The sequence below is a fragment of the Merops nubicus genome, unplaced genomic scaffold, assembly GCF_000691845.1.
Source record: "Merops nubicus isolate BGI_N331 unplaced genomic scaffold, ASM69184v1 scaffold22396, whole genome shotgun sequence".
In the NCBI taxonomy this organism is placed as follows: Eukaryota; Metazoa; Chordata; class Aves; order Coraciiformes; family Meropidae; genus Merops; species Merops nubicus.
The window spans coordinates 27320-53574 of record NW_008617228.1 but is presented as its reverse complement, the minus strand read 5'-3'; the positions used below and the strand labels follow the sequence as shown (position 1 = coordinate 53574).

General features: G+C 38.2%; 1 protein-coding gene across 1 annotated transcript in view; it reads right to left on the bottom strand.

The window, feature by feature from the left end:
* The window catches only part of COL14A1 (collagen, type XIV, alpha 1), a 66694-nt gene that overhangs the window by 15686 nt on the left and 24753 nt on the right, over positions 1-26255 (bottom strand). Inside the window, exons 5-13 of the mRNA XM_008943092.1 lie at positions 17506-17661; positions 16682-16801; positions 15087-15251; positions 14534-14695; positions 12923-13074; positions 11775-11904; positions 6345-6490; positions 4816-4945; positions 1490-1629 (exon numbers count right to left, since the gene is read on the bottom strand). Of these exons, the coding sequence (XP_008941340.1) occupies positions 1490-1629; positions 4816-4945; positions 6345-6490; positions 11775-11904; positions 12923-13074; positions 14534-14695; positions 15087-15251; positions 16682-16801; positions 17506-17661 (1301 nt within the window). The remainder of the gene's footprint in view (positions 1-1489; positions 1630-4815; positions 4946-6344; positions 6491-11774; positions 11905-12922; positions 13075-14533; positions 14696-15086; positions 15252-16681; positions 16802-17505; positions 17662-26255) is intronic.

The window sequence follows — 26255 nt, the reverse complement described above, 5'->3', positions numbered from 1 at the left end:
AAAATATTTATGACAAGGTAGGGAAAAGGAGAATTCAGCCTTAGTAAGTCTAACTCACTAGCTAATATATCAGCACTGTGTGTTGAGAAACCCAGAAGTGGAAGTAACTTTATGGGCTACTGAATCCACTCCCTTATCATGGGTAATCATCGAATAAATCATTAAGTTCAACATTTGTCAAGAGTCAAAATGACAGTTTTATGCAGTCTCTATCCAGGCTGTACGTAACATGACTTTTCCAGGGATGTAAGACTCAAAACTATTGTATAAACTGACAATTTATCAGACCAACTATTCAGTATCACATTAGCTCAGTGCTACAGGGGAAATGCTACTGATGCAGAGCAAACAAAAAATGCTACCTGCTCTTTGAACAGCCATAAAGGAAAAGTTGAGAGGTAGGTAAAAACCTATGGAACATTTACTTGCACCATAAAGTATATTACCACAAGCCTGAGATGTTCAGGAACTGTTGTGATGATGATAGCCAGACCTACTCTGTTTTAAAGGTAATCAATAGGAAGAAGCCAAGTGATTCCTAATTTTAAGGGACCCAGCAGAAAGAAAAGACACAAACCACTGCAATGGTATGCTCTTTTCTAAACTCAGGAACACTTTCTTCAGGCTCAATACAAATATTCTACTTTATATGGATGGAAGGCCAGTATGTTCCAGAACAAATATAATTACACAGAACTATTATTAAAGACTTACTGGAGGGCTAAATTATCCATAGCAACTTCTTTTGTAAGGGATCTTGACTGTTTTAAGAATTGGATCAATTCACTGCAATTATTTTTTAAAACCTTTTTTGGATTTTTTTTTCAGATTTATGTATTAATGTCATTCCATCCCATTTTTCATTCTATCACAGAATTCATGCTGCTAAAAGCACCTTTAGTAACAAGGTATAACTCACTATTGCATACGTAAATTTTTAAATGCAAGAATCTGAGTTAGAACATCATGGTATCACCTTATCACTCTGTTTAAGCCAAACCCTGTTTCAAGGAAGAGAGCTTTCAACATATAATTAAAGAAATAAATGTTAATAAAATGTAGTGAAGCCTTCAGACAGTCTTTTTGAAAGAGCTTTATACAGAAAGAAAGATTATAGTCTTGTTATCTGGACTGAATCAAGAATATTTCCATATCATATGTTTCAGTCAAAATCCTGCACCTACAAACTATTGTTCACTTAAGTAGTTTCCTTCATTCACTTAAGTAGTTCCCTTCAGCTTATGTGGATCAGGAATGGGTGCTCTGGTATGCAAGAAGTTCAGAGTACTGTCCTCCACACATATGATCAGCTCCAGATGTGTACCTGACACTAAGAAAACTCTGATTTCCACTAAGTTTCAGAATTTTTCTAATAAAATGTCTGTTATGACTTGAAAGGCATCTTTTGCTTATAGAAGTTACTCTTCATAATTACACAAAATTGAGGAGGTCTGAGGTTGGTTAAAGAAGAGAGATGCTAAATATTTACCTCATTGGTTTCTGTTCCATCTGTTTTAACGTACATGATGCGATAGCCATTTACATTTTTGGAAGCAGGATCCCATGTTAGCTTAGCACTACTGTGCCCAACATCAGAAAATTTCAAGTTTGCTGGTGGACTTAGAGGCACTTGAAAAAGAAAGAGACAAAATCACGAAACTGATTCCAGATTTTAGTCATGAAATTTTTCATGTCTTGAAAATAAAAAACACATCTTCCATTTAAAAATTTATATAATCAATATTTCTATTAAAAGACCTACATCAATGGAGCTACACAAGTACTTGAAGTACTTAAAGGCAGGTAAAATGGCTTAGCTCTTCACCAAAATAGAAATTTCAGTCTTGTTAAATACACCTCAACTAATACTGAAAAAGAAAGAAATTATGTTATTGTTCATAGTAGATATAATAGGAAGATCTAGCCTACACAATACTTGCAATAAATTTGTTTGTATTTGTGAATTAATTGAATTCAACCAGGTTTTATCCAGCCTTTCTTTCACAGGAGTATCCCAGGAAAAATATTTCATGACAATAGCACTTTGGCAAAGAACTTTCTGAATGCTAAAAGTCCCTGACATAAGGGTAAGTTTGTCCAAAATGTACAATAAACTCAGAAGATCTGCAGAGATGTTATTTTTTTTCCCTCTCTGCTTAACCCTTCCTCATATTACAGAAAGTAACTGTTTGCTAACAGCAACCTTGGTTAGAGCCATATTTATATAATGTATATTCCTTCATTGTCTTAAGGTTGAGGAAAACAAGGTCATGCAAGACAGTCTCAGATTGCATCCACTCTTCTGTCACACCAACGAAAGCAACGTGCTGTTACTCTCAGCAGTAGGTTCTGTACTAGCCTAATATCTGCTAATTTTCTTTGAATTGTGAAACATTTCTCTGTTCATCCTGCCTTCACACATACGCTCCTCACGCATCCATGCGGACAGATGAATATCAGCACTTCAGAAGCCACCTCCTTCACACAAGAGCACATGGGAAAAAGACTAAAAAAAAAAAAATAAAAAATCAGGTGGGATCTTTAGCCAGGCCATATATTGACTCAGAACCAACAAGAAAACACCTAACCAGCTTAGAAACAGTCAAGTCAACTTGGCTATGAGGAAAGAGAAGACATGAACATATCGGAATTATATTAGATGGGTTTGCCACACTTTCTGGCATTCAGTATATTCCTCTGAGTCTAACGAATGGATCACGTGCTGGCTTCCCTTTCTACTTTCTGTCAGCTGTGGAATGCACTTCATTTCACTATCCAGGCCATACCACAGAATATTTCAGCCTCAGCTCTTTCTTCCTGGAACCAACCTTCTGACAACGTTGCTCTCAACCAAGCAGGCAGTCCTGATGTCAGAGTTACGTGATATTTACAGTGAGACCTGGAAAAATCCTGGCCAAAAAAAGGAACTCCACCCCAAAATGAGCTTGCTGATGTTGCTTTTGTTTGGCACAGAGAAAGGTTTGGCTACAGTAGCTGAGATGATACAGTGTGTAGAATAATATTATTTACTAAATACAGAACATCAGATGCTACATGTAATTCTACAGTAAATGAGGCAGATCTCGCTCCAGGCAGAAAATATTAGGTAGCCTATCAATTAGTTCGAAACCAAAAATAATCACACTGAAACAAAAACCAAACATACAAACTAGCTTAAATCTGAATCCAGACAGAGAAGACATTACCATTGAACATTGATCATGTGGGACAGGTTTGCTCACCAAGAGCTTTTTCCTCCCAGACTGCCCCACTGCCTGATCAATCAAAGCCTGTTAGAAGAGGGATTATTTGAATAGCTTCCTTATTAAATACCTTATTTGAATATGTAAGGTTAGAATCAATCTTCTTTCATATTACAACACTACAGGTCAGTCTGAGTTGGCTGCACTGAGTCACAATAGAAATAAATGACGGTTGCAGGGTAGTTAGTTGGGTTTTTTTTATTCCAGTCTGGTAACAGCAGTGATGATGGGCTGACTAACATATGTTACTGGCTTCTGTGATCAAATGCTGCAGTTAGGAATCCTCAGTTTGTGCCAATGTATCTGGAATTTGCATATCGTCTTCCACCCAATGTGTTAGCCAGGTTTAGAGCTGTGCAGCCTCCAAGATCATATGACGTGAAGTGAATTTGGGATGGCACAGTCATAAACTACATAAACTACTGTTCAGGAGAAATGAAAACCAGATATTGGGCAGATATTGATCAAAAGGGAGGGAAAAAAAAAAAAAAAAGATGAGTGAGAGATGGAAATAGAAAGGGACAGAGGGATAAAGAGTGAAAGGCTTGATTCTCCAAGTTTAGAGAGTCTTCTATGCTGATTTCCAGTCCATAAACAGACCCAGGTTGGAGTAGCTCACTATTGGCACATGTTTGTCCTTCCAAAGATGACCCTGCTACCCAGTTCACATGCCATTCCTATAGTTCTTACACCATTGATTGCTCACTTGATAAGAAATTGCTCTGGCCCTTCTTTTTCTTAGCACTCACATAACTGAACTTCTCTCACCCATTAAATGCAAGTCACTTTCACCCTGGTTTACTCATGCCAGGAGCACAAAAACAAGAGGAAGCAATCACTCCACTGCAGGGAGCAATAGAGATGTCACTGAATGCACTGCTAGAAATACCCCAGCAGCATAATCCCTTATTTTCAATTCCTTAGTCTTCCAAATGCTGAGGCTATTTAGAGAGCTGACATACAGTGCTGTACAGTTAGCAGAAGACAGAATTTAGCTGGCAAAATTCTTGCTGCTTATTGAAAACACACCATCTATCATGAGTGCACAGGCGCTTTCCAACCCTTCTTTCACCAGATGTTAAGCAGCAGGGGTTGGACAGAAATCTTCTCTTTGCTTCTTTTCCATCTGTGCTACTACTGAGCCAGAGGAATGAACTTCTCCATCTGAGTAGACTCCCACACACACCTGGTTCTCTAGCTACGGGAGGCTAAACAGAGCAGTCTCATTTTAGCTCTACGTGGTGACCTTTATTCACCTTCAGTGAGTTCAGAAAACCATCAGCAGTCCCACCAAGATCAACAGGGATATCCATAGTACCACCAGCAATAAAAGAGTTCACAATCCTGTTGCAAAACCAAGCTTTTTTATAAAAACTCACATCATCAGCCTCTAAAAATTAAGTATTCACACCGAGAAACTTAAGCATATTGAAGACATCGCCCTATGGACTATTCAAATCAGATTTTAAAATCAGATGTCTGCTCTGGTATGTGCAAAGACTATTCTGAAGTTTTATTAAGGCTGAAGTGAATACAGATATGTGCTACCTACATGTAGTTTCTTGTCCTGTAAGGGGATCACTAGCTTCTTCTCCAAACATGGCATAAACTGTGACTGTATATTCTGTATTTGGCAATAGTCCATCCAGTTCAAGATCAGTTGAGGTCTCCCCAATTTTTATCTAAAAACACCATGAATAGAAAAGACACATTATTTCAGAATTAGCTCATGATGGGGAAGAATACTATTTACACATTTGAAATTACATATAGGATCAAATGCTCTGCTGAGCATTTGTCCAATACTGTGCCTGTGGTACTTGGCCCAAGATTTTGGCATTTCACTCAATAATCAAAAGAACAAAATTGTCAAAAAGCCAAAAGTCAACATACAGGTAGGAGGACTTTAAAAGTAACTAGTCACATCAGCAATGGCAAAATAGTCCTTTCCAGAACATGCAGCTACTAAGGCCTTTCCACTCCCAGCTATACCTTGTTTCACCTTCAGTCACAGAACTGAAATTTCATAGGAGTTGATTTCCATGCACAGTGAGGATCAGATTTATTGCTATTTAAGGTGCGTATCATTTTTCTCCTCCTTCTCTTCACTGAAAGCCACAATAACATGGGAATGACTTATTTACTGACAAAAAAGTCTTTCCTCAGGGTAAGGCTGGGTCCTCCTGAATCAGCTCAGGGAGGCCCATTTTTAACAGAATTATGTGCATACAGCCACTCATTTAGCAGAGAGTACAAGTCTATGCAAGCTTTTAGTAGCTTCCTACACTCCCCACAAGTCCGCATGCCCCCACATGCTTTTTGGTGCTCTTGCTTGAACAGAAATGTTGTACGTAATCTTAATTATACATATGGAAGCCTGAGCATAAAACCTTTCAAATCCTAGGCCAGAAGTTCCATTGGAATTATGCTAGCACTCTAGAAAAGTACTGAGTTTACTCTTTTAGTGACAGGAGAGTAGACTTTAACTTGTCCCTCCTTCTTTTCCCTCTAAATGTATCTTCTAAAAATAACTTTTGATCAGCATTGTTTTTAAATTTAAAAATAAAACAGAATAATTAATTTATTTTAAAAATAGAAATTGAACAGAACTAAAAGAAAACCAGTAAAGGTTACACTGGCAAATTTTATTCACTTTTAAAAGTCCTGATGAGATCAAAGGCTAAACCTCATATTCTTCTGATAACACACTTAGAAAACATCTTAGTTTTACTTTTTCTTCATTTGCATCTTAGTTTTATATGATATACTATCACCTCATGTCTCATTTCAAGAGTCACTTAAATTCAACTGAAATTGTTGCATTTTCTGGCAATGACATATACAAATAATCAGCTGGTACTTGCACTTTATTCTTAGTCTGTAATACATACAGTACTTAAAGAAGCCATGGAAAACAAAACAAAACAAACAAACAAAAAAACCACACAGAGCATAGGAAAAAAAAAAAGCACCACAAACCACCAAAGTATTTCCTTATCAGGTTGGAGGTTAAAGACCATGTACTCATTTTTTTTTTTTTTTTTTAATAATTGCTATTCAAATGAAAGAACGATACACCACCTCCTTCTCATCTGCTGCCAGCCCCTCGGTGAGGGGGGCATACAATACCATGTAGCCCGTGGCACCCTCCACTCCTCTCCACTTGGCTCTCATGCTGCTCTGCGACACATTGTACAAGTGCAGATCCGAAGCCGTCGGCAAGGCAACTGCAGTGGAACAGAGACAGACCCTTCAGTTGTCTCACTTGAACAACCAGCTATTTTTCAGTTTATTTCACCCCAGGAGTAAACACAAAGGAATACAGCTATCTCCAGGCATGGAAGTGCTGTCTGCATGCCACAACTATGAAGAGCTGATTAAAACATAAAGGAATGCAGAATTAGAGAAATAAGAGAATTACAACCTAACCAGTGTTAACACCAGAGCAGAGTTACCCCTTACAAAGCATTTCAGCTCTTTGTCCTAAACTGCTCTGAACCTTTGAAGTAGAAGGACTTCTGTTCTTTAAGCCCCAGATCAGTCTGTTCACATCTCACCCTTCCTTCCCCCTGATCTGCAGGAGGGTGACCAGCCATTTGCTGCCAAAGAGCGGGCACAGCTGCCATTAGGAACAAGCAGCAGTCCCCAGACATGGCTCCTTCTGGTAACGGTTCCCAAGCCAGAGCATGGGAGTGACAGCCATGAGGTAGGACACCCTGGAGGACACCCTGAATGAGCATGTTGCATGTTGTGCATATCAAAATATTTTGACACAAACTGTTGTGTGTTTAAGCCCTGCACTGTCCAAACTGGCTCCCAGCCCTGTGTCAGTGCGATTATGCAAACGCAAGATCATCCATTGCAAATCATGGCAAATGCCACCCTGGTGAGTACAACTAAGCAAGCTGATGGAAATTCAAAATTTATTTGGATGTTTACTAGCCGATTTAAGGCATTGATAAGAGACCATAGCATGAATCTGGATTCCTGAATATTTCTTTGTGTTTCTGTAACTCATTAACAGTTTGCACTCCTCTGATTGTCCTCACTCTCTTCCTCTCACAGAATAGCATCCCAAGGCCTCTCCACTGCTGTGCTCATTGATGGATCCCACCAAAATACTCAGTCACGGGAGAGATAAGGGAACTTTGGCTGTTCCTTTGGAACTTACACTGAGAATAGCCCCTAAAATGACTGGAGGGTGTTGAAAAAAACGGAAGGCAATTGGTAATTGATATCAAACTTTCCCTCAGAGAGACGGTAAGAGGCTGGATGTTAAGTCTTTACAAATTTCTGGTTTACGTGTTTCTGAAGAATCTGATCTGCAAAGACAGATTCAGCAACCAATTCTAATTACAATGCTAATAATTCACAGAGCTTTGTCATCTCCTTCTCCAAACAAAAGTTGCACCCTGTCTAGCTGACAGCTCCAAGGAGAGGTATATCTATTACATTATATTCAACAACCTGTGCCAGAGCTCTTAACTTCCCGTATACAAAACACGCCAGCTTTGTCCTTTCGTCTTCATTGAGAGCGTTCACTCAGGTCTGTTGCTGAGGTCTGTGAACATGGGCAGAACTTCAACCCAGGCCTCTCTTTATGTTTCCACTTCCAGGTCACTCAGCCATCTTCACTTCCAAACTTTTCACAGCCTACCTCCACCCTATATAAACCTTTGTTGATGTGTTGGCTTATAGTCCCATGAACTCTCACAATTCTTCTAACTGTCGAATAAATTACCCATTAACATTTTCAAATGTCCTTCAGTCTCCTCCCTCAAAGCTCCACTCAGACCTCTGATACCGACAGGAAGAAAGTACATTTTGAGATATTCTGAAGGTACTTGCTACTTCATTGTCTCATTCCTATTCAAAATACCCCAGGATCACAGAGAAAGTATCCATTGCATGCCCTTTATCTTATTTTGATTCTAAAAGTCTACAAGAAAAACATCCTCTAACTGTAACTTATGACTCATATTTTAATTGTCAACAGGAACTCCTAGATACTCTGGCAATATAAACAATAATTAATGAAGAAGTAACTGGAAATTAAACAAGTGGTGTTTTCTACTGACATTTTCAGCTGAAGAGCTCAGAATCTCAAATATAAATATCCAGTAGATAACGTTGATTTGCATCTGGGACAGTTACCAGAGTATCCCAATACTCTGGTACCATAAGGATAAATTAAACCTACTAATTACCAACTGGAATAAACTAAAACAGGTAAAAATACATTTGGAGTAAATTAAAATGTGAATGCATTTCATATTTATTTCAAGTTGGAAGTGACTATTAAATCAGAAACCTTTCTGATTATCTGTACGTTATGCATATTCAATGTGTCTATTTAGGTTTCACATACCTGTAAGCTATTTTCAGTGCTCTGTTTGAACAAATGTGATTGGTGGCTATTTTAATCTGCCAGCATCTCACAGAAAGACAGGAATGTAAACTACAATTTTCCACAGTTCTCCACTAGGATAGTAAAAAGTACTTTCAAATTGCAGGTATTTTAGCATGCGGAGTGACTTACACTTGCACATGTCAGACTATTACTTCCAAAATGCTATCAAAGAGCTGTATAAAATGCTTGATGCTGCGTGACCCTGGGGTGTGATCTGATCAGATCTCAGAAAGCCATCAGGGCTGGGCTCTGTCAGAACTTGACAAGGTGCCTTCAAAGGAATACCAGGTGCAACACAGAAGAATCCTGTTGGCACAGGATGTGACTGCTCTCTCTGCCTCAATAAATCAAACAAGTCCTAACACCATCTTATGGGGTATAACACGGCTGGAGATGACATTTTGGGAAACTGAGACTGAAACAGAAGTCTCAAATAATTTTATATGGTCCTGTTTTATTTTCTTTTCAGATTGAGATTAACACTGACACAGGATCAAAGAACCACTGAGGATGAAAGGCACTTCTTGAGATTGGTTCATCTAACTTCCCTGTCCAGTCAGGGTCAGCTAGAGAAGTTTGCTCAGAATCGTGTACAGCTGGGGTTTAAATATCTCCAGAGATGTAGACAACTTCAGTGGTCAACCTGTTCCAGAGTTTGACTACCATCACAATAAAATAATGTTTTGTTCTTGTTCAGATTTCATGCTTTTTGATTTGTGCCCATTGACTCTTGTCCTGTCAGCGTGAACCACTGAGAAAAGTCTGTCTTCCTCTTCTTCATTCATGGATTTTTACACACCGGTAAGATCACCCTGAGCCTTCTCTTCTCCAGGCTAAACACCCATAACTCTCAGTCTCTCCTCTTAAGAAAGGTGCTCCAAGCCCTTAATAATTTTTGTGCCCTTTCACTAGACTCACAATAAGTCCACATCTCTCTGGTACTGAGGAGTCCAGGACAGGACCAAGCATCCAGGTGGGGCCTCATCAGTGCCAGGCAGAGGGCAAAAATCATTTCCCTCAACCTGCTTCCAATCCTTTTCTAATGTAATCCAGGAGGCTCCTGTCCTTTGTGACAAGGGTGTACTGCTGGTTTACACTCAGTTTATTGTGTACCAAGACCTGCAGGTCCTCTGCAGAGCTGCCTTCCAGCTGGTCATCCTCCAGCATATACACATGGGGTTACTCCTCCCCAGAGGTAGGACTTGTCACTTCCCTTTGTTAAACTGCATAAGGTCAAACATGTTTTCCCCTTCATACATCCATACTGACTAGTTCAGATCACCTCCTTATCCTTTACGTGGGAAACAGTTTCAAGGATTAGTTACTCTGTTGTATTGCCATCCCAGGGATTGACATGACAATGACTAGCCTGTAGTTCCCTAGATCCTGCTTAACAAAGGATTGACATTTGCTTTCTTCCAGTGCTCAGGAACTTCTTCCAGTCACCATGATGTACTAAGGATAATCAAGACTGTCCTTACAATGACATAAGCCAGCTCCCTCAGCACTCATAGGTGTAGCCCATCCATGGGCTTATGTGCGTCCAGTTTGCTTAAGTGCTCCATGTGTTGGTACTCAAATGAGGATAAGTCTTCCTTTCTCCAGACTTTCCTACTGGTATCAGCAGGCTGGAATTTCTGAAGGCCATTTGAACTGGTAAAGACTGAGTCAAAGAAGGTATTAAGTACCTCAGTGTTTTCCACTTTGTTCATCACCAGGTTCCATGCCCTATTCAGGAGTAAGCCTGTATTTTCTTCAGTCTTCCTTTTACTGTTTATTATACACTTGTAGAGTCTGTTCCTATTACCCTTCACATCCCTTGCCAGATTAAAGCTCAAGGTTGGCCTGCACTTTCCTAAACTTACCCCTGAAAGCTCAGAAAACCACTCGATGCTTCTCCTGCGTCATCTGCTTCTTCCATCTCATACACTTCCTTTGTATGTCTGAGTTCTGTTGGGAGTTCCTGTTGTCTTTTCTTGGTTTCCTACTTGTCAGTATGGACCTTTCTTGAGCATATGGGATGCTAACTTTGAGTACCAAGCTGCTCTTCTGAATCTTTCTTTGCTCCGGGGCCATAACCCTTGGAATTTTTCCAAGAACATCTCTGAAGAGATGGAAGACTGCTACCCTGAAATCCAGAGTTGTGGTCCTGGTCTTTGCACTTCTCCCTCCTCTTAGAATCCCCAAGTCCACTATCTCACAGTCATTGCAGCCAAGGCTACCTGTGACCTTTAAAACTCTCCATCTGTTCTTCATTTGTTTTAAGTATCATCTACAGCATAGCATCTTCTCTTGTCGGCTCCTTGATAACTTGTGCCAGGAGGTTGTGGTCAAAGCACTGTAGAAGTCTTCTAGGTTGCTTGAGCCCTGCTGTGTTGTTCTCCCAGCAGATATCAAGCTATTGTTATATCACATATTGACTTCCTGGCTCCTAGTTTGAACTCAAAAGTTACTCTTTTTTTGGTACTTTTTTTTTGTTACTTCCATTCCTAGAATCTGTCATGTTTACTAAAAATTAACTGTGTTTCGTATATCAATACATAAAATTGAAATGATCAACAGCAGCACATTTTCTCATATATGAGTTTAGTTTTCATTATAGAACCCAAAATCATAAACATATTCATACTAACAATATCCCAAGTCACCACTTTACAGCAGAATATAACTGAATCATTGAGAAAAAAACTTACAGAATTTACCTTGAAATCTTTGGCACTGATGGGAATCACATTCAGGTATTTCTGGTCCCACCTAATCCTCCACTCATGAGACCATCTTCAGCCACAAACCTAATTTATTAAGCATGGCTCCACACACAAAACGTAGGTATGTTATAATTTAGGGTTCAATGAAACCAACTTCAAAGTTCATCCCAGAGATAAAACCTTTATCAGGATTTAAATATCCCTAGAACATTTGGACTTGGGAATTTAGTCCAGAATTAATTCAAACAAAAAATAATTTAAGATAAGTGCATTAAAAGACACTAAATCGAAAAAGACTCCTTTTGGTGCTTCTTTTTCACAAAGTCTAATGCTCACACAATGTGATTCATTGCAGACAGTCAAATCTGTAACAAAGATGATAGGGATACTTACGTGTAGTTTCAGTTCCACGGAGGCCCTCACTAGCAGCATTTGAGTATATAGCAAATACAGCTATCTGGTATTCCGTTAAAGACATCAGGTTTTTGAGAACTGCTGTTGATAAGCTTCCATCTACCACAACCTGTTTAGAAAAAATTCAACTAAATGCACAGAAAGCAAACTAATTATATTACCATCAAATCAATCAATCCCTCTTTCAGGCTATTTTTACACTGGCATCTACGAATCAATGTACTAAAGTTCAATTCATAAATCAAATTTGCCTTTGCTATCTTTATGCACAGTAAGGTGTCTGAAAAAAGAATGGCAATGATATACATAGTCAAAATGTTTAGCTGATATAAGTAGCCACTTAGAACAAAAGGAACTGCTTAAATAAAGTGTACAGAATACAGTTTAAGAGTGTATATTGGTTATTTTTTAATATAATTACTGTATCATCATTAATTTTCCTTCAGTACTACATATGTACACAAATAGTATTTCAAACTGACATTAACACATATCCATACTAAACAAGTTTCTAGTACAAAAAGAAACAAAATATATCCTTAGTTAAGTCCTTCTGCTCTTCTGTCTTTCCATTCAATTTTGCAAATTGTCAGTTGAAGCCAAAACCTTGTTCCACTGCATTTTACCCCATCTCCAAAATGCCTAAGTTCTATTCAGCTAAAGATCTCTCTCGAAATTCTCAGTGACTGAAATAGATGGGGCCCAAGTAGATGTCCCAAAATATACACCTGTATCATCTTCCTTTTATTAATTATTTTTTCTTAGAACTGAAAATCTGGGTTACCATCAGCTCCTACCTCTTCAGTTCTTATAAACAGAATGGTGCAGGGGAAGTCCAGAGAATTAGTTCAAGTAACTCTATGTGTAAGCAAAACTGCAGGCAGTTCAGCCCACTCCCCACAAGTGCTCACAGCTATGGCACATTTGCTTTAAATCATGTGACAGAAAAGCAGCCTGACTACTACCTAACCTTCACCACCATCCAATGTGACCGTGTTCTCCTTTTTGAAGTGGGCTTCAAAACCCACATAGGGAATTTCAGGGTAGATTTAAATAAGACCATGGATTTTCTGTCTAATTAGTTCTTGCTGTTTTAAAAATTCCTGGGAAGTTTTTCCTCCCGTTACCTCTTCGGGTTGTCCTCCTCGAGAGGGATAATACACCACCCTGTATTTTTCCACTTTGCCTGGTGCATGGGTCCAGCTAACTCGGAATCCTCTGGCAGTTACCTCAGATGTGACCAAATCCGAAGGAGCCCCAAGTGAAGCAACAATTGTTCCTAGGTTAGAGACAACACAATTTTTTTATTCCCCTCTGCAAAATAATTATTTGGGTTTTTGTGTTTGGTGAAGTTCCAAAGATCACTCCTCATAAGAAAAATCAAATTAATTAGCTAGTGCACATGTATTTAGGTCATTTTCAGTGGAAACAGAGAATTAAGAATGAGTACTGCACATGGAGTTTTCACTTGGGACTAAGCCTCCCTGGTCTTTCATAAACCCTTATATGAAAAACCTTTATATGAAATAGACAAAACCATAAAATTAAGCTTTCCTGTCCTTTCTCCCATCACTCTTTCAAGCCCTTTCTTAATGTTTTTGGGGTTTTTTTTCAGGTTACTTTCCTCCCAGTCATGAAAAACACTGAAGTATGTATACAGCTGTGATTCCTGTGCTCTTCCACAGGTTGGAAACCGATATGCTGCCTGTCAGCAGACTGAAGAGGTGTAGTGAAAGGTCATCTTCTCTGGCAATCATTCCTTTCCACAAAGATGTCTCATCTCTCTATGGTTTTTCCATCCTCTCCTTCTCCATTTCCCAACTGACTGCTCACTCCCCCCACAAGACACAGCTAAAATTCTGTATTTCTTCCAATTTCCAGGTGAATTAAGAGGAAAAAGTTGGAATGAAGCCTTACTAATACACACTTCTTCATTGCACAGGTAGAAGTGTGTGAAAGACATCCTTCCTTACTTATATATATTACAAGCTTATTGAAAAATCATTGAGCATTTCTTTGATATTACAGAATCACAAACCAAGCAATACAAACAAAATCCATTGGAGTCTTTCTTCAGGTAGGACTGTTTCTGTGGCGTATCACAAAAATATTTTTTCATAGACATTTCTTTTGTTCATAAGAGAAAAAAAAATGTAGGCAGAGTAGGCTATTATATATGAACAATTTTCTTCATCACAATCTTTTCTTATGACCTGAAATATATTTTCTGTGTACTAAATAAAAAAAAAAAAAAAGGGAAAAAAACATTATCAGGAAGGGAAAAAGCAACCTTGATTGAAAATTTTGAAAACTTATGACACAATAATAAAAACAGTATGTTAGGAGATGGAAAGCACAGCACAAACGTAACAATTCCATGTGCAGCTGTTAAAGTAATTCATCCCCAAACCTGTCTATTATAAAGAAAAAAATTTCCTTACCCATCACTTGGAAATAATTACTGCAGAATGAATTTTTATATTTTTTAGTACTACCAAATATCATAACATTTACTACTGTCAAGGAAAGAGAGCAAAAGATCAAAGATATCAAAGCAAGGATAAAACATACCTAGGAAGACAACTTCCCTGACAATGTACTTTCTCTGAGTAAAACTATATACAATATATATAACATGAGTTAAGTGCCAGAAGCCAGCTTAGAACCGCAGGTATTTGGAATAGGATTTGTAGCTCTAAGTTTATATTAAGTTACATTACATCTTCTTTCTTGTTCACCTTTGATTTCCTTTTCCTGCTCTTCTACTCGTGAGCACACTGTTCTGGTAAGACCTTCAACAATGGTATTCATGAAGTTAAAGTCAGCAACGTTGTAGACGTGTGTGCTGTCAGGCTCAGAGGCAATCTCCTTGAGTTCATTTATATCTGCATTCTTTACACCTTTAATTGGAAAGAAAAACAAGAAAAACAGTTTGCAACAAACAATTAAAAATCTGGTATGCACAGGGATTGATAAAAGAATTACTAAAATCCATTTCTTTCTATTTGTTTTAATAATCAACTACAGATTGCTTTGTTGTTCAGATGTTACTTCAAGGCATTAATTTCTGCCAGTCTAACTGCCTTTTTTTCCTCTGACTACGCCGGATCTGTGTATACTGCTAAATCCCAGTTGTAGATGCAATGAATTGGAGAACATATTAAAGATTTAAATTAATGATGATTCTTACTGGATACAGACAGCAAATAACTTTTTTAATACAGAGGACAACAGATACAAATACCACAGGTTATAACAGGACACAATATAGAGATATGGCAGAATACACACCAATAGCAAACAGCTCAATGCCAGCATCTCGCAGGTTTTTAGCAGGAGGGATAACGTCATCTTGGGACTTCCCATCAGTGATTAGGATACCAATTTTAGATACTCCAGGTCTTGCACCTGCTTCAGGCTTAAAGCTGTTTTCCAAAATGTAAGTTAAGGCCAGACCTAAAAAAGGAAACATTTTAACAGACTTTAAGAGGGAAAAATGTCCATTAATTTTGTTAATATCACAGTGTTCCACTCAATTTAAAAATTCAGAGAAACCTTTTAATGAAGAATAAGTATAAAAGAAGCATTTATTTAATGAAAGGTTAAATTCTAACAAGTCATCTAAATTAGAGAGAAGGTGTTATTCATCTTTAGTAGCCTGTTGATCAATCAGTGTATTTTAAACTGGGTATGTAAACCTAAATTGATCTTCTTGTAAATGCATCCCCTTTTCTTTCTTACTCAACAAAGTTAGAACAGGAAGTCCCCTCTCCTTCTGCCTACATTGCTTACATGACAGCACATGCTATGGATAGCTTAGTAAATCCTCATACTACATACAATCTTGCTTTAATTTGTTTGCTTGTTCTTTACAAATTATAAACTGAAGAAAAGCTTAAATTAAGCTTAGGGAGAATCAGATTTTAATACCTGGCAATTATTTAAAGGGAAGGAAGAACAACAAGTCCTCTAGGACCAACTTACAAGTCATAAGATCCTATGTGAAAACTTAAGTCTCCTACAGCAAAGGTTCCTAATTGATCTTCTTCTGACATTCACATAAAATAATCATGGTAATTTACTACTTGCTACCTCACAGTAATCTTACTCCTAGAATGACAGAATAACACTGGAGGAGTTCTGTCCTTTTTCCCCCGTACAGTCACTCCTCCTACCAAAATATAGCCTGTTGCAAAAGAGAAAAAGAACCTTTCTTCCCTTTCCTCCTTGCCAAAGACAAAACAAACAACAACAATAACAACAACAAAACCAAAAAACACCACACACCAACAGAAAGACTGCAATTTACTTAAAGCCATGTCTGGGTCTTTGGATAAATCATTCTCCTGGCAAGACAGACAATATTACTAACTGCTGCTGTGATGATACTGGAATTGCTTTCCGAGACTGTATTTTTCACAGGTTGACAGGCATCCCCCATTTATCCATCACTAATTGTCTTCTGGGGCTTCAGTGCTCTAGCTGCTAAAAGGTGAATGGAAATCTAAAAGCCCCAGGTAATCATTTGGAGAGTGACTATTGACAGTTGTCAAATATTAAAACACAATTGTTTGAGTCTCCAGAATAAAACTCTGTGAATGATCAACATGAATGGATTTTGCATTTTCTTCCTAGCAGGTAAGGTTTTGCTTCCAGCCCAGAGAGTTCATCTACACTTTGTTTTGAGACACTGTCCTGACCAGAAAGGCTCCCAGTGAGGCCAATGAGGCACCTGAAAAGAAAACTTCACTGACATTGGACAAAGCCACTAGCAAGCTGCAAAAATGCTATCCTTCTTACCCTTCATAATAAGCACTAATGCTGCTTACTCTGTGCAGCAGAATCTGATTTTTAACAAAAGGCAGAAGCTAAAACATGCACTATACCTGTTAACGTATTCCCTCCCTTGTACGGTAGATTACGGACTGCATCCAAAACAGCATCTTTTGTGCCATAGGCATTCAAATGCCATTCAATTCGGGGATCACCACTGTACTGAGCAAGACCTAGAGAACCAGAAATTAAGGTAATCCATTAGACAATAAAGCATTTTTCTTCAAGTATCTACACTTTATGTTCTTGGTTACTGATAGCTTACTATAGTAAGCTTAACACATCTAGCTTTGCCACCATACTAGAAAAATTTTTATGCTTGATGCCAAGAAAATAGTATAAAGGTGTACCTGGTGGCAACTTCTCAATTTATTTTCAAAATCTTTCTTTCAAGCACTAAGGAAAGTGAGGAGTACATGACTTTTTCAGTTTTGTAAGATTCTAAGAAATCCTTTTTTGAAAAAGAGTAATTTTATTTAATGTGCTTTTGAACAGACTAAAATATAAGTAGCAGCATAGAAACATAACATTTGGGCCAGTTTAAGCCATGAGAAAAGCTGTCCATTGGCACATTCTTCCTCCAAAAATTAAACTGAAAGCATTTGATCTAATGCTGACTGACGTCAATAAAACTGTTTCCACTGGTTTTGGTTTTTTTTTTTCCGCTGACATTGCATTAGTTTCCTTCACCTGAGTATCACAGTAAACTGTGAGGAATTAATACTGTAAGCGTTCCAGAAGCATTACTCTTATGATAGAATCACTAGTTCCAGGTGAAGATCTTGTACAAATTAGTAGTATCAAGCTTTAAAGTGTCCTGAAATTATGATATTTTTGCATTAATACAGAAATATTAGGAAAAAATACAGCGCCTTACCTATTCGTGTTTTCTCAGATCCCACATTGAATGCAGAAACCAGATTTTCCAGGAACAGTCGAACAAGCCTAAAATTGAATCTGCCAATACTCCAAGAACCATCTACCAGTATCACAATATCTGCAATTGCTGGAGTTTTGCAAGTAAACAGGTTTCCTGTAAATCATTAAAATGAAAACAATACTGTTAGTTCAACAATAACATTATAATTCAATCAATGTAGACCTTCCTCATCCTGCTAAATGTAATACTTAGAGCTTTATTCCATGGGCAAAGTGAGAAATGAGAAAAATCACTGAACGTATTTGTTCTAAATTCAGTAGCAGGACAGCTTAGCCTTTATATACTTCAGTTCTTCCATTGAGCTGTTCAAAACTGTTGGGAGACGCATGAAATAGAAATCCTGCTTCTAAAAATACAGTATGTCAAAAAGAAAAAATTAACTGTTGTATAACAAAATCAAACCAGCAGTTCATCTTCATTCTCAAGAATACACACACAGAGTGTAGAGTTTATGACACTTAACCTTAGGTGTAGACAATGCAGAGCAGGCTATCTAAAGACGCAGACATCCAAAACAGTTATCAAGATCCCTTTCATAGTCAACATACAAAAGCAAGTGTTTCTATACACCTCAACAACTCTGTAGAAAATCTTTAGCTGCCATTACAGACTTCTGAAGTTAGAAGTGAACCTCACCTGGGAGTCCAGAGTAAAACCAAAAGTCAATTTAACATGCTGTATTAAACCTAAGTAGTTGAGGACACTCAATATAGCAAAGGTAAAATGCAAAGACCTCAGATTCAAATTCACAATCTCTATGAGAACTAGTACCACAAGAAGATTTAGTGTTACATATATATGCAAAAGTATAAACAAATAAAAGAGCATTTAAAAAGCAACAGAAATGACCTGATGAGAATTATCAGAGATGCATATTAATGGTCTGTAAGGTTTAGATAACCAATGGGGAAATCAGAGGAAATGGGAGTAGAGATAAGACACAAATTGCAAGACAAGCCAACAAGAAGGGATTTAGGGATACAGATTCTTAAGAAACTGAGAACCATGAACAAAAGTGTCACGCTCAGTTCCTCAGGCAGAAATGCCACATCCCACAAAAGTGGATGCGTGACTGTAAAAGTAACATTGCTGAAACAGAGGATTCATGTTCTAGCGAGGGAAAAGAGATGAGTAATGTTACACAGGTAAACAAAAGAAGAGCTTATGATTGAAGTACAAAACTAGCAAACTCCCCACCAGAGAGACTAAGGTTTGAAGTAGGAAAGTCAAAGCAAAGCATGTTAGTAGAAAAGCTATCATGCATCACAAACAATTTAGGGAGGAAAATCATGTCCCTGAATACAGTTAAAAAACTGCATATGAATGAAGTAAGCTGCAGCCCAGCTTTTATCATAATTTTTTTTTTTCAGGATCCAATACATAAATTAGTTGACAAAGGATACAAACACCTAAGATGGTGCGAACAGGAATCACTGAGTATATTGTTAGAAATACACTGATCTTGAGCAGAGGTGCTCAGTCAATAAAAGAAGTAATTCAGTAAGAAAGAATCAAAAAGGCTCTCCTGTTCAAGATAAGAAACCACATGGTTAGCAACTTAAAAAATTAACACCATATTATTAATTACAATCTTTTCACTAAAGACAAAATTACAGTCTCACAGGCAAAAACACTCTGATGTGCAGGACTTCAAACAATTGGTAATAATTAACAGTTAGATTCATACTGTAGTGTAAATCCACTGAGCAAGAAACCACATCCATAAAGTTACAGTTAATATCTTAAACGTGTATACTAAAAATGTTTTTAGGAGAGCAGGGAACATTTCCTACGTGCAGCTAGCAGTGTAGAAAACGTTCTAAACACATGACAAAAATTCCACTTACAAAGATGCCAAAACAAATATTTTATTTTAGTTTTTACAGTACAAGACAACACTATTTGATTTGGCAACACATTTTAATGTATAAACACTGGGGAGCATTTAGTAAGCACCAGAAAAAAATTATTTTAAATTGGAAGATGAATCCAAAGGAGGTCCAAATCTTCATATAATTGAAGTCAACAGTCAACCAAACTTCCCTTGATTTCAGCGGGACTGGAATTTGTTTTGTGATTTAATAGGAACTTACTGGTCACGGCAAAACTCATGTTTTAAATATCTTTGCCAAATAAACTTCCTGTTAATCAGCTTGCATTACTGCATTACTTGCAGCATTTAGCTCCCATTAACTTGCAGTTCAAACATGCCATTCTCACACTGGCTATGAAGAAGCTTTATTTGAAGCTTCTTAAGCTTCCGAAGAACTATTGGCAAAGTAAAAGGCTACTCAACACTAGTAAGAATTATAGAACTGGCCCCTTGATTCACATCCAAGCAGCTGTACTATAGCACAGATGTATCTTCTCAGTAAGATCCCAGTAGTTTAACCATATAGCCCAATTAAGATAACAGGACTTTCATGGCCATATTTCACTTCACTACTTCTAAAATCTTATCCCTAGTATGAAATCTAGTCAGTACCCTAGGTTTTACTCATATCAAGAAGTTTTGCCTATAATGCTTTTTTTAATCCAGTAGTAATGACTTTGCAAATAAATCTTTCATCTGTTTTAGTAAATCCATTCAGTGAAACAAAGACCAAAGAATAACAAAAACAGTAATGGCATTCCTTTCAATATTTTATTTCAACATCATCAGATCAGTGCAAATAGTATCATTCAATTATTTCTTTTGTGAAAAAAGCATGTGTGGTTTGATCCAAGATTGTACTGCAATGCCACAGAAAGAGAAAATTTGATTCGTTCTTCGTAGGTAGGAGATATTTGTTGAATCTTTTCTGCATAAAACATTTAGGTTTTGTTACTTCTGTATACCCACTATTTGCTTATGTTTTCTCCTTGTTGTACTTAATAGAATTGTAGAAAATTCCCTAAAACGGAATAAACAACAGTGAGATATTAAACATGCTGTACAGAAATCTTTAAAACTTTGATAGTAATACAAACACCTTATCATCCTAGTTTATAAAGTTACTCTAAAAGACACAGCGTGTAGCAAGTCATTTAAGCACTCCATTGAAATTAGCCAATTTCCATTACCACTTCTAGCAAATGAAGTCTTTTTCAATAACCTTTCCATACCACCATACATGGTCATGAATTCCTATAGGATAATTTTGAACGTTTCAACGTTACTTTAATAGGCAATTCTCCCAACAACATTTTGTAAAGGAGGATGACAGCATATAATTCCACATGAAAATAAGCATCCAACAGTCAGTGGTTTAGCCCACTGCAAGTTTCAACACTGTGCAGTGTTGTGTAAATTTCCTTTCACTCAGTCATCAAGAAAACAGTACTGAGAGAGAAGACCCCACTTTCCTCTAAATTATATGATACTCACCAGTTTCAAGAGCAGGACAGTAGGGAGGAGATCAGTTACCTAGGTTTCCCTAATGTTATATATGTTCCTAATGCTATATAGAAAACATTATTCTACTTCAAGTGCTGCATTCCATAACAGACAATAACAGAGCCTACGATTTTTAGGTTAGAGAAAATGACAGAACTGCAAGCATCCTAAGTCAGAAAAAGAGCTTACATATTTTACACCAGCAACTGTCTTCAGTACATCCACCTACAATGGGTGGAGGAGTTTGATGGGGAGAAAGTAAAAAATTAATGGACTTCATATAACAAATTTACAATCATCTTAACATTATTTGGCAGAAGGAACTTGCCACTCTTCCAGGAAGCTAACCGAGGAGAAAGGAGTTTGGTCTCCTCATTCCTGTATGTCACAAATGAAGGCACAGGCTCCAAATTTCATATCCAAAGAGACCAGCATACAACTAAAAGCTATCAGCAATTTACTAGGACAAGATATTTCTACAAAATCTGCTTCAGTATTGCCAACAGTCACATCACCATCAAGAATTTTGGTTCCTTTGTTTCAGGGAAATCTTCCAAAGAATAACCAGCATGGAAGGAATTTTGCATCTGCCAGATGAAGTTTCCTGACTTTGATCCCTCAAGCCCCCAGACATTAAAGGGGATGTATTTGCTTGCAATTCCAACGTGCAAGTGCCACAGCACTATCAAGACCCATGTCACAGTTTGGCTGTGAGTGAAGCCAACGATGGCAACAATGAAAAAGAAAAATCCAGCTAGAACCTTCTGAGATGGAGAGAGATTTCTTTGGCCTGCAAAACAGGACCCTTGAGACGTCCCATTGAAGGGAATGGTGAGCAGAGTGAGGACTGGGAGGGGCTCTGGCAGTACAGGGGAGGCACAGAACAGACCAGGGTCTACAAGCTTCTGTAAGCACTGACCACCTCTCTGAGGCTGCACTTTCAGCCTACTGCTATTCTTCTACACATGCTCTCAGCAAGCAAGTGAGCAATATTAAGACAGAAATTTCAAAAACCTGCAAGTCTTAGACACAAATATAAAACTATGATTTTTAGACTAGAGTAGTGGCTTTCTGATTCCTGGAGTTAATACTACTACTCTTTGAAAATTCTTTAAAAGGCAAAGGGAGAAGCAGCAAATACAGGCACTGCCACCCGGGAGGACTCAATGTCTTGGAAGAACCAGATCAATTTGCATGCAGTTATGATCCATTTTGCAGAAACACATTTGATATTTTGCCTCCCCTTGGTATGAAACTGTTCTTATTTTCAAGAGCCAAAACACACTTCTGCTAGAAGAAGTTAAGACTATAATTCTTTCTGCGTCTGCAATACATCGTTTCCTTTCTTAGTCCCTGTCACAGTGGAAAAGTCAAATAATACATGTGGAAGGAGAGGAAAATAGTTCAAGTAGAGGTCAGTAATAATATAGTATGAATGGAAGACTCATTCGTGGGGTAACAAAGCACAGAAGGCAAGAAGCTTGGTGACAGAACCGAGTGAAAAATACCTTGTGAATAAAGCACAAATGACAGAGAAAAGTTAGTCCTCCGTAGTGATTGATAGCACCACAGATGAGCAGAAGCACCACTGAGGACAAGGGCAATACAAATCTACATGTTAAATGTCACTTCTTTAAAAAAATGGGTTAAAAAAAAAAATACAGGGACATGAGGCAGTGTTGAGCTCCAAAATTCAGCAACTCACTAGTCCACACTTCTGACATTGATATAGTTGCAATGCACTGGTGATATCATCATTTCACTTAGACCTCAGTTTAACACATCCCATATGTCAGGCTACAGACCAGACAAATGCATACAACATAACTGCTTTTCTTTGAACTAGATCCAGCCATAGCTTGAATCTGAAGGACGCAAATGCTGGAACATCATTAGGTTGAAAGAGCAGCACAAGGAGGTTAGAAGTTTGTCCCTGCTCCCTAGAAAAAGAACACAAAATAAAATAAAGCAGCCAGACCTTTCCCATGCACCTTGTTCTGTTCCAGGAAACTAATATAGACCAATTGGCAGGCTTACAAATTTTTTATTTATGGGAGTTGGAACATCCAGTTTATTGAATCTGTTGTATCTAATCACGTCACATTTCACTGTGAATCCTGTAGTTCAATAATTTTGCTTCTTTCAAAAAAGTACACAGCAATACATAAATATTATTTAAAGCATACCATTTGAATTTAAAGCCATAAAACTAATATAAGCCGTAGTTGATGATACACATTAATTACACCAGTGATAATTATCACGTGTGAGAGAAGGAAGCAGACAGCCATTTTCTATGCACCTTTCCAAGCACACTCCATGACAGTTGTACTTCTGCAGTAAACAACCATCAGCTTAGAAACACTTTTTGAACTTTCTTCTAACGTCTTAACTTTTTCATTTACTTGAGACAATAAATACAAATATAAAATAAATATAAAAGGCAGCTATGAAAGAAAGTACAGACATTTTCTGGCAGACCACTGCCAACTGATAGTACCAAACTATCTGATGCCTGCACCAGCAAGGCACGCTGCTGAAATCTTTCTTGAAACAGAAGTTTTTATATGGCAAGACAGTATGTCCATTTAGCCATAATGTTTTACACTGAAGATGGTTCACAGCTCTCCTGTAAAGTACGTGAAACCTAAGAAACTCTTCTGCAGATTACAGTCATACTTCTCTGCTTCTCTTTGCTCTTGGTTCTGCACCTCAATGCAATAACATTTTAAATGAATCAGATGTCTCAAAGTCTAAATTGCTTTTCAAGGCAGAGAACTATAATTTTTTATTAATATGGTCATATTTATCCACCATCCCTACGTAACAAATACACCAGAGTCATTTTACCCTTTGCTTTACTGATGTATGAAATCCCTGAGACAGTTTTCTCTGGCTATCCAAAAGGCAGTTAATCAGAGGGATGCAGACAAAACTGATACTCAAAAATCCTCAACATTAACTAAGCTGTATGTATAAATCCCTCTAAACTATACAAGGAGCTGGTCAGTGCCTGAGCTTGTAACTAAGTAACTGCTTTAACACAACAGGCAAAGACAGAAGAAAGCCTGCCTGAGAGAACAAGCTGCATACCTATGAAAGCCTTTAACACAAAACTGATTAAAAATTAGCTGAAGCAAACTGCTACAAAACCGTTAGGTTACAGCTCAGCATTGCAGACCCAGATACATATGATGTTGTGTCCAGTGTGTCCAGAAACAAAAAAGATGGTGCAGTACAGTTACAGCACAGGAGACTTTCAAATTCAAGTCCCTAGACTACCTTCAAGCTTCTCTTGAAATTATCATAATGTAACCAACGTATAGGCTTGTATAAATATGAATATGTGGTGATCTTCATAAACTTCACTAATTTTGGATGTCACTTGTTAATTCACAAAACCTCAGGATGAAATTGATGTCCTCTCAAATGTCATTCATCCATTGTCTAATTAGCAGAGATGTCTGAGTGAACACCCTATTCTGAAAATTTCTCTGACTCCCAGCATTGGAGGACAGTGGAGGTGAGAAGGGACTTCTTGAGACTAAGTCAAACTGACCTGCCCAAAGCAGGAGCAAGTACATTAGATTGCTCCAGGCCAAGTTCAGTTAGGTTGTTGAGTCTCCAAGGATGAAGACTTCGCAGCCTGAGTAACCTGCTCCAGTGTTTGCTCATCCTTACAGTAAAAGAAGTGCTTTCTTTGCTTAAATGGAATTTAGTTTCAGTTTGTGTCCACTGCCTTTAATCCTTTGACTGGACACCACGGAGAAGAGTCTCTCTCTGCCTTCTTTATTCCTTCCAATGTGTATTTTTACACATTGGAAAGATATCTCTTGAACTTGCAGTTCTCCAGGTTAAACAACCCAGCTGTCTCAGCCTCTCCTCTTATGAAAGATGCTCTGAGCCCTTAATCATCTCCATGAGCCTTCACTGGACTCCTTCTAGTTAGTCTATGTCTTTCTTCTGCTCTGGAGTCAGCCCTGCACTTGCACAGAGCTCTACATGTGGCCTCACTCAGGCTGAGTAGATGGGAAGGATCATTTCCCTCAACCTGCTGACAGCCTTCTTTCTGAAACAACCCAAGAGGCTGCTGACCTTCTTTATGACAAGGGCACATTGCTGGCTCATGGTCAGCTTGTTGTCCACCAAGACCCTAGGGCCTTATCTGCAAAGCTGCTTTCCCGCCAGCTGGCCACCAGCCTGTCCTGGTGCCCGGAGTTATTCCTCCCCAGGGGCAGGACTCTGCACTTCCCTTTGCTGAACCCCATGACATCTCCATTGGCCCATTTATTCAGCCTGCTGAGGAACGCTCTCAATGGCAGTGCAACTGCGTGGTGTATCAGCCATTCCTCCCAGTTTTGTACCATCTGCGAACTTGCTGAGGGTGTGCTCTTTCCCATTATCCCAGTCCTCATGTGACTGTAGGTTCTTATCTCCCTTCCTTATCATTCCTATTTCAAAAGCTCAACTCACCAGGCTGGCCAGCCTGTTAGTAAAAATTATTTTGCTTCACTTAGTCAGATGGATCACATCTCTTCCAAGCACCTGGTGAGCCTCTAAGAGGGTCCCATCATCACAGAAACCTAAACCCTGCCGCCAACAGCAGCTGCAAAACTAGTTCTTGATCTGTAGGATGTGTCCAGTCCTCCTCAAGCCCTTTCCTCTCATAAGTGAGATCAAGAAGAAGACCACCTGAACCCCTATGTCCTTGACCATTGCCCCTACAGCCAACTAGCTGATAGTTTGCCACCCAAAGCAAATAGACCTTGGCGACAGGATTAGCATAGGCTCCACATATTTAATTCCTGATCTCTTAAAACATGCTATTAAGGAAAAGCAGACAAATATTAAAACAAAAAAATTATTCCTCAGAAGATTTGATTTTGTGGTTGTTTGGCTAAGTCTCAATGAACTATTTAAAAAAAGAATCCCAAAAATCTGTGCCACTGCGTTATATTGAAGTACTGATCAGTAGGCTAAGCAGCAATAAACACACCACATATATATTTTCCTATGTGAGCATTTCATATAAACTTTAACTTTCTTTTCCTGTAGTTCACAGACTTTTGAATTCCTCTCATCCTCTAAAGTAATTATTCCCTACCATAAACAACTCACTAGATAGCCATATTGCATATTTTTCCCTTCAGGCAGATTAAACTGCTGTCTTCAAGCCTGCAACATTCCTTCCTGCCTGAAATTCCAGTCTCTTCCATTCACTTATTATTCCTTTGATCCTGTACTTATGGTACCATCCAGCTACACAGATAAGCAATGCACACAGACACATCAGTTATGCTATAACATATAT